This window comes from Echiichthys vipera (assembly GCF_963691815.1).
Source record: "Echiichthys vipera genome assembly, chromosome: X".
Taxonomy (NCBI): Eukaryota; Metazoa; Chordata; class Actinopteri; order Perciformes; family Trachinidae; genus Echiichthys; species Echiichthys vipera.
This window is the reverse complement of record NC_139825.1, coordinates 29331768-29341420: the sequence shown is the minus strand read 5'-3', so window position 1 is coordinate 29341420 and position 9653 is coordinate 29331768. Positions and strand designations below refer to the sequence as shown.

Genomic DNA, 9653 nt, shown 5'->3' with positions numbered 1-9653 from the left:
TAGTGTCAAGTCATAACAATAGTTATCGAAGGACACTTTCCATATAGAGTAGGTCTAGATCACACTCACTCACTCTCATCACTCACTCATCTTCAACTGCTTATCCGGGGTCGGGTCACAGGGCAGAAGCTCTAGCACCGGACCCCAAACTTCCCTTTCCCAGGTCACATTAACCAGCTCTAACTGGGGGATCTCGAGCCATTCCCAGGGGTGTGGGAATTTCTTCGCAATGCAGAAATAGTTTGGGACATGAACCCCTGTAACACAATGTGTCAAATGTTGAACTTTGTTTTTTGTGCAAATTTAACGAATGAAACTGTTACTTTGTGAGCTTTCGAGGTACGGGTGGGAAGGTTTTTTCCCGCTTTAGACAGAGCAAGGCTCATTGTTTCCCCTTGTTTCCAAATGTTGTACTAAGCTGAGGAGCTGTCCAAAAATGATGATGAGGGTAGTGGGGTTCAGAAATTGAGATAATTTGTATTTTGGCAGAAGGTAGACCGTATTTTCGGGAAGAACAGTGAAAGGTCTTTCACATTGGCAGTCCACATTAGAACTTAAATTAAAAACTGAAGACTGGTGGTGTACACAATTAAACAAGTTATACCCAACTAACACTGTTATGTTATCCTAACACATTGTGGGAAGGTCTTGCATTTTTTTCTCAAGTCAAGAGGAGGGTTCAAAGAAAATATTAAAATCATCCCACAGTCTAATTTAATTACTTACATACATCTAATAAGCCATCAAGACAGTTTTTTTTGCATAAGAGCTATTAACGGAGAAATCCATGAGAGTCGTTAACAGCCGAACGTGGCTTTTAGCCCGGGCAGTACGGTGAAGGCATTGAAACAGCTCTTTTAAACATGAATACTGCTCAAAATAACACAAAACATCTGCAGTAGCAATATACTCTAAGTATCCCTACACATAAAACACCAAGCCAACCTCACCACCCCAATAATGTATGTACAGTCCCTAACTCTCTTGGCTCTTGCTCCATATTTTGTGGACACATTATATTGGTCGATCTTATCATCTTACTAAAGAGAAAGAGAATAATCTGAATCAACAGGCCACAGCACTTCCTTATGCTAGAAGTGTCCCAGCTTCACATATTCACATGCCTTCCTTCTTTTATTGCACTTCAGAGGACGAAACATACAGAAGATGGCAAAAATAGTATACATAGGCTATGTTTTTGAAATAAACACAAAACAGTTAGTCTTAGTCAACCTGAAATAGCTATAGCTATGTTATTTTTTTATACCTACAATACTTACAGAATTTTATTTCACAACAAATAAGGCCCAGACACATAATCCTCCACATGTTTAGCTGTCTATGAAACAACTGCACAATAACAAGAAACAGAGAAGGAGATGGAGAGAAAAGGGAAAACACTTATTCAGATGGAGCTCATGTCGGAGAAAAGATGCAAAGGCAGGAAGAGGCCCGCATCAAGACCAGACAGACCGTCACACATGTTTTCATTTAACCCTTTACAAGATTTAGGTTTTTGCGGAGGAATGGAGAGAGTTAGAGTCACCCCTGCTACGCTTTGGCTCTGGCACAGGGATTTTTGCTAATTGGGATGAAGAGGGCTTTGAAAGAAATATATACATTGACTTTCTCACTTAGTATTACAGTACATTGCTGCAAGAGAATGACTCAGTTGCTTAAATCACCCTTAAAGGCTCTGTATTCAACATTCAGACTCATTAATAAAGCAGCAAACATTTTTTATGTAAGGATATAGTGGAGGAATGAGCATGTTAGTGCATGAGGTCATAAAAGTTAGTGTTAGTGCACTAACTATGTTAGTGCATAAGGTCATAAGAAAAAACTTTGGTATTTCATGAATTGGAGTGAGAGCTGTGTGGAGGATATATATTTTTGTTTTCTGTATTTTGAGGAGAGCCCCGTTAACATATTCAAGGTGAACCTTTACACTGTCAACTACAGTAACCAGGAAATACACGGTCATGGATATAGAGTCACTATTATTTACCCAAACGCACAGTAACAAATTATCATACCCGTGTCATATAAAACAGTTGCACAGGCGCGTGCGCACACACACACACACAAACACACACTCAAACACACACGCACCCACGCACATACACACAGGTGCTATAACAACAATAGTGGGGGTTGCAAGGGTGCAAACGTCTAAATATTGCAGAAATAGTGGGGTTTAGCTGGAAGGGACTGAATGTGCTGCAACCAGATGGGAACAATTCCTCACAGCCACTGCATCTCACATCACTCACATTAGTGGAAAAGGAGGCTCCAGACAGGGGTGTGGGGTGTGCTGGGCCATGCTTGAACACACAAAATGGGGTGCAGGCGGGTGGATCAGGGGGCCGGAAAGGAACCAACAGTAACGGAGAGGGGGGATGGCAGAACAGAAAGGAGAGCAGGGAGGGAAGGGTTTTTTTTTTAATACAAAGTGGTTGTCCAAGTCCCCTTCAGTCATAAGCACACTCTGGGAGAGAGAGGGGACAAGGAGGGCGAGTCTCTTTGATCAGGTAGGTGTGCGTGTGTGTTTGTACAGTATGTATATGCATGTATGTGTGTGAACCTGTGTGTGTCTCTGTGGTATTTATCTATGAAATATTATAGGAGATGAATAAATGTGATGATGGAGTGATATTTTTTTTGCTTGAACTCTTTCTCTTTTGCAAATAAGGGGGTAATTATTGGATATTTTCCCACAATTTGGGGCAGCCGTTAGGACCATTAACAAAGCTGGCATTCATGGCAAGTTTTTTTCTTTTTTTTAATACTTCCTCTCTGGATTCCCTGTGGATTAAGACTGCTAAGAATGTACCTCTCTGCAGGCAGTTTCCAAACAAGTCAGTAAGCTGCACTTTGCGTTTGACTGTTTATTTAGCTGCTTCTTCTCTAAAGTGAGAGAACTTGTGTTTTTGACTGTTGTTTTTTGTTTTGTTTTTTCACTTTTTGGTGGCTTAATGAACATTATACTTATCTATTTTTGCAAATCCTGTACCATAACACATTTTTTTGTCTATTTCAAAATATCAGTATAAACCCATTACCAAGACCGTTTTGATGATTTGTGAATAGATTTATTTGGAATTGTATTCTCTTTTCTCTCTGTCCTTGTCTCTGCTAGATAACAGTGAAGATGTGTGAGACTGTGACCATGCGTGTGGTGGTTGTCTTCCTCTTGTCTGCCCTGCTTCCACTTTCTGATTCCCATGGACAGGACCCCTTCGCTTGGCTGTATGGCCCGCAGAGCCAAAGATTTGGCTCCCTACAGGGAGACACCACAGGAGGGTGTCCAGATGAGTGTGACTGCCCCCCCTCCTTCCCAGTCGCCATGTACTGTGATGGACGGGGCCTGACAGCAATGCCAAACATCCCGTCTCGTGTGAAATACTTGTACCTCCAAAACAATGCCATCACAGCGGTGCCCGATTCAGCTCTAGCCAATGCAACCAATCTGGTGTGGCTAATGATGCACCACAACCAGCTGACATCTGATGGCATTGACAAGAAGGTAAACCTACATCTGGTTGGATAAAGCCACACATGTGAGCTCATAAAGTGGTGATGCTGGTCTTAATGGTTGTCAGATGGTTTGCAGGTGGCTAACAAACTGTAATTACATAAGAAAGAAAAAAAAGATTTTATTGCTGCATGTGTGATTTAACAAAAGGTGATTTTTAAAAGGTATTTGGACATGTGGTTTTTAGTTTAAGTTCAACTGAAATGAATTAAAATTGCATGTTTTTTGACTGCTACAGCATTTTGTAGGCTACATATCTGCTCAGTAATACACATGTCCTGTGTGAGACAGTTTCACAATGGCTTTGTATTTATCCTTCATATTATCGTTATTTTTCTTCCTACTGCACAGTGTAGGCTATGTAGATAGAGATCGAATTACAATCAATCAATACAATCGAATTATCCGAACATATTAATGAACAATATAGTGCTCTCAAAAATTCCACAATAGAACGACAAAGTAGTGGTCATCGCATGTGAACTTCTTTCTGCTATATATATTCCCACAATGCAAGGCCACCACAAGAGCTATCAGAGATGAGGCAAAATGATATTATACAATTACAATTTATGCAACACAAGACCAACAGACACAAACAACAACCTGTGTTAGCTTCTTATTTGATTGACATTAATGTAAGTTCCTGTCCTGCACCTTAACTTGTTGAACGAGTGACCAAACAAACAAACATTGCCCTAAGAAAAGTGCGCTGCTACGAAACAAGTTAGCTGCTCTGCTGCAGTGCATTAAACAACATAAAAAATGTCACGTTGGTTGGTTTCAGTGCTGGTTCAATACCTCTGCTATCAACATATATTTTTAATAATGGGAAAAATATACAATTCATTTAAAACAACACTGAAACTGTTCTTCATTGCAAAAAGGGATAACTATGATTTCAGTCGGACTTCTTCATGCTGTTGTGGTAACTAGAATGTGGACGTCATTTTGTAGGCATTTCTGCAGTTGGGAGGACTAGAGCGTTTATATCTACAACACAACAATTTGACCAGCTTCCCTTCAAACCTTCCTCGTACCCTGCGAGACCTGAGAATCAACCACAACAAGATTGAAAAGGTAGTGTCTGCCCAGTTTTATATATTCATACAGAGCCCCTCTCTGACCAGTTACCTGTTTTGGCCGTACAGCATAGACATTACACTTATTATTTCTACTGTTGCAGGTAACACCTGCAGACCTGGAGGGAATGGATAACCTCACTATCCTGTATTTCCATGACAACGCTGTAACAGACATGAGCACATCACTGAAGCCACTCAAATCCCTCACACTGCTGGACATCAGCAGAAACAAGTTGACGAAGGTAATCATGTGAATCTGTGTGTTTGCAAATGAATGGATGATCTGCAGCCCTCCCACAACATTTTCATTCACTGATCCCAGGTCCCAGAGGCACTCCCCGAACATCTGCACCAACTCTACCTCGAGTTTAACTCCATTGATTCTCTACCAGAGGGCTTCCTTGGCCATTTCACTCAGCTGCAGTATGTCAGGATGGCTCACAATCTGCTAACAGACAAGGGTATCCCTGCCAACACCTTTAATGTGACTGGGCTGGTTGAGCTCGACCTGAGCTTCAATAAACTGGAGAGGATCCCCCCAGTGAGCACCACGCTAGAGCACCTCTATCTGCAAGCGAACCAGATCAAAGGTACAGTGCATACTTGTATTTACCATCATATCTTCTTTTTAGAAAACAATAAAATGTATAAAAATTATTAAAGGCCTGAAAACATTTATCTTTCTATGAGTTATTGGGTTCCACTTAGACACAGTTTTGGTATGTGCTATTCTCACTCATTTGTACACAGATGGAAAGAAGCGGATTTTGCTAACTAAGAATTCTTGTTCATTGACTCATGAATATTTATTATTATACCTAAACACTTTGGACTATTTCAGCAGCAGTTTCATCTCCTGATAAACAGATCAAAGGGTGCTGAGATGTTGGATGTTTGGAGTAGTCTGGGAAGACACTAATAAATTATTTACATCCTCCCCATCTGTCTGTCAGAGTTCACACTGGGTAGTTTCTGCAGCGTTGTGGATGTGACCAGCTTCTCTAAGCTCCGGACGCTGCGACTGGATGGGAATGACATCACTCGTGAGGACATCCCTACAGAGTCATCCCTCTGCTTGCGCCTGGCTTCTACCATTGAGGTTTAACTGTGCGTATGACACAATGTGTGGCTCTTTGCTCACAAATGTGGAGCAGTTTACAGCATTTAGGGGTGGCGACATAATCTAATATTGACAGCAGGTGGCAGCAGTTCGTACTGTCACAGTAAAAGCAAAGGTGGTCATACGTGGTCGTTTACAGTCTTACAGCAATTGGAGAAGCTTTTCCAGATGTTTTCTGGAGAAAATGCCACAAAATACAGTAGTCTATATAAGCCTAATACAATACTGTAGGAGCCACATGTTTCTTTTTTTGTGTATTGAAAATGACCCTGATCACTGATATGTTGCTGTGAGGATCAATGATCTTTGTAATCAATGTTTTTAGTTGTCTTTATGTATCTTCCAACAAAGCATGCCTTCCATTGTTTTGTCTAATAAGCTGGTGATAAAAAATATTATGTATCATATATGATGTGAATTGTTTAATTTCAAACCAGCTGTAGAAGCCTGACAATATCTTCATCACATCTCTGACAACCATGTCTCAGAGCAGTGATATCTCATTGCAGTTTTGTCTTTGTAATAAAAAAAAATGCTGTGACTGTTTGTGTAGAGGATCCCCTTGATTCACAGTGAAATCAACTTTCCTTGAAGACGCACATTGAAAATCTATGTAGCATGTGAAAAATATCTTCATAATGTACCGTAGAAAATCACACTTACAAAGGTGTATGCATTATATGGATTGGTCCTCATATTGACAAGTGGTTTCTATTTACTACGAGGATTGCAAAATAAATAAAAGTTGGGATTTTTAAAAAGAACATTCTACTGTTTGTCTTTCTATAGTAGATTCAGTAGCTGTAGCGCACTACTGTTTTTGTGTGTGTGATGTGGATTTGATTGGGTGATTTTATGGACTAGAGAGTGGCCTGAAGAAGAAGAAACACAGGATGTAATGTAGTTTGCTCAGGAGAGTGAGCTTTTGTTCATACTGATCTGATGCAGCTATCTGTTGAATTAAGGCTTATCTGACCACTCTGGCTGTTAAACACAGCCGCTTGTTATTTCAAATCTTAATGTGAAGGATATGAGACATTTTAAGAGACATACTTTTATAATTTACACACACGCAGTATGAGTATTTTAGCTGTTTGTGAGGTGAACCCTCTGCAGCCAAATGGATCTTTATGTACTTTCTGTACCAGAGGTAAAAAAAGAGACCAGCACATCTGAAAAGAGGAAACCGGAAACAGTCAAAACACTGTAACTGATGGTATGTTTGTCTATTAAATAAAACCAAGAGAGAGCCGCTCTTAAGTGGCTGTTGGCACAATCGGGCAATGAACTGCAAGAGAAAATGAAAAGCTAACAAAAGCCTTTTGTCATCTTGTAAATGAATTGCAAACTATGACTGTGTGTGGGCTGATTTAAATGTTTCTAAAGGTTGAAGGTTTAAATATATTTCTGTACCAACAAGAAACCCCAACAGATATCACCTTTATGAAATAAATAAAGATTCATTCTTGAGGTTGATTGTTCCCCACAACCATGTCATGTTATCTGTAAGATGACTTATTCCCTATTGATTGTTATTTCCTCTTGATTGTGAGTTAAGTGCGTAACAGTAAGTGGGTCATCAGGTTGACCTGCCAAGCTGGGAGGGAGAGCTTTCCTGTTGCATCAGGGCTGAACCTTCGGCGTGTGTCAGCTGTCCAGCGATGAGATAATCAGAAGACACGGGATGTCTATATTTATAATATATTTCCCTCCCAGTGTGCTTTGTAATCTGTGGCCACAGCCACACCAGCAAATACTGTAATTACAGCTAATGTATATTATGGGTTTGCAGTGTTTAGGTTGTGGCTGCAGGTCACTGACCAAAAATGGCTCTGAAACCAAAAGAGCATCAAACGACACACATTACACACAGGTACCATGAGCACAGATAAACCCCACACCCTGTCTGCATGAGTACCAACGGCTCAGCGAGAAATGATGATGCTATTCACTCTACTCACAACTTACCAGGCAGTTTTATTTGTCTTTCAATGGGATGGATCAATTCAAAATAAGGCGTGTATTACATCGGATTACATGCTTTTTGGAAGACTTTGAAACTGTGATTCAGCCATAATCATGGCACGGAAAATATAGGTGTTGAATACTTTAATGTGCTTGATTAAACTAATAATGTCTAGAATCGATTCAGCTGTCCGGACGTTTGGGGATTTATGATAGGCCTTTATCGAAAAATTGACTGGAAAGTAAAGTGCCTTAAAATAAAGAGTATTTCTCTTTAGAGCATGAAAATCCTCTGGAACAACCATAACAAAAGATATCCCAAAGACACTTCTCTTATATTATTTACAAAAATAGGTGAAGCCAAAAGTACTTTTAAAGCACAGCTGTCATAAAAAATGAGGAGGAGGAGGAAGAGGATGATTAATGCATCTGTTGATTGATTTTGATAATGAACATACAGTATGACTCATTTTCTGTTCCTGTAATGTAACTTCACTTTTTGCAGAAGTGAACACAGGCTGACTGTATATACTGTATATACAGTATATATTTATTGTTTAGTATTATTATTATCATTTCTATGATGGACTCAAGGTCCAGATATAAAAGACGAACACACAATATACAGACAAACATGAAAATTACACATACGTAGACATGTGTGCCAAAGGTTAGAATACATACAAATGTTGGTTCCAGTATTTCCAAAGGCTGGAGGAATATCTCACTTAGGGTAGGGTCAGTCAAAGACCTTATTATACTGTTCCTAAACTCATTCCGCCTGCACATAAATATATACATACATAATGCTTGTAGGTAAAAAAATAGTGTGTACATCACAGTTTACAAACATCTTGCTTGCACTTTCCCATCTTGGGTACAGAATTCTCAGAGCGTCGTTATATGCCACCTTTAGCTTGTTCATCTCACCTTAACTATGGCTACACCACAGATGTGCTGTGAAAAGTGGAGTGCAGTAAGCTCTAAAAAGAGTTGTTTTGACATCAACAGTGCAAATTTATATATATATATTTATTTATTTTGTTATTTTATATATATACATAGTATACAGTATTGAAATTTCCCCCCTTCTGACTAAATCTCAGCTGTTTTTTCTTCCCTGCTCACACTACTACACTTCCTACTCAGTGAGATAGTCATAGTTAGCAGCAAGAAACATGACTCTACCGTTTCAGCTGGATGTGTAAAAGGTGATGTTGTGTTATATTCACAGCTTGTTTGGATGAAAAAAAACAGATTTAAAGATTAATAATTCAAATGAGGCACCAACCACCTTGTTAAGAAACATGAGAGGCAGAAAACACTCATATATAATCACAAAGGCATGTAATTAATTCAACACAGATTGTGATGTTTATCTACTATTAATATCTCTTGGTTAATGGAGCAGGACTTTTTTTATTTCCCTCTGTCTTCAGTCATCATCATCATCATCATCATCATCATCATCATAATCATCATCATCACCATCATCATCGTGTTACACATGATTGTATCAGATCATCAGGTTGTGATTATGGGTGACACAGATGTGTGTATGTCAACAGCACAGTGATTATGTGTAGGTGTCACTGACCAAAATGAGATCTATCCATCATCGGTCACAGCGGTGGCTTTAAGGAGTGGTTGTTACAGACATAGAGTCACTCACCTGAGTCACACACACACACACACACACACACACACACACACACACACACACACACACACACACACACACACACTGAGCGGCAGTCACAGTGCAACTTTTGTCTAATTTATTTATCAATACAAGATATAACATTATCACTCTCAGTAATATACAGTGTGGGATTATTTTATTATTATTATTATTATTATTATTATTATTATTATTTTGGCAGAGTGATATAGGGCAGAAACATAAAATATATAAGGTTTCGACATACTGACATACAGAACAACCCTT

At 39.3% G+C, this 9653-nt stretch overlaps 1 protein-coding gene across 1 annotated transcript; it reads left to right on the top strand.

Annotated features, from left to right (window-relative positions):
• Positions 1-2466: 2466 nt before the first annotated feature.
• On the top strand, positions 2467-5725 carry fmoda (fibromodulin a; the record flags this gene model as incomplete). Its single annotated transcript, XM_083939960.1, has 6 exons — positions 2467-2531; positions 3140-3526; positions 4493-4615; positions 4722-4862; positions 4943-5210; positions 5574-5725. The coding sequence occupies exons 2-6, from the start codon at positions 3152-3154 to the stop codon at positions 5723-5725; spliced, it is 1059 nt and encodes a 352-aa protein (XP_083796086.1). The 5' UTR covers positions 2467-2531; positions 3140-3151.
• Positions 5726-9653: the final 3928 nt, after the last annotated feature.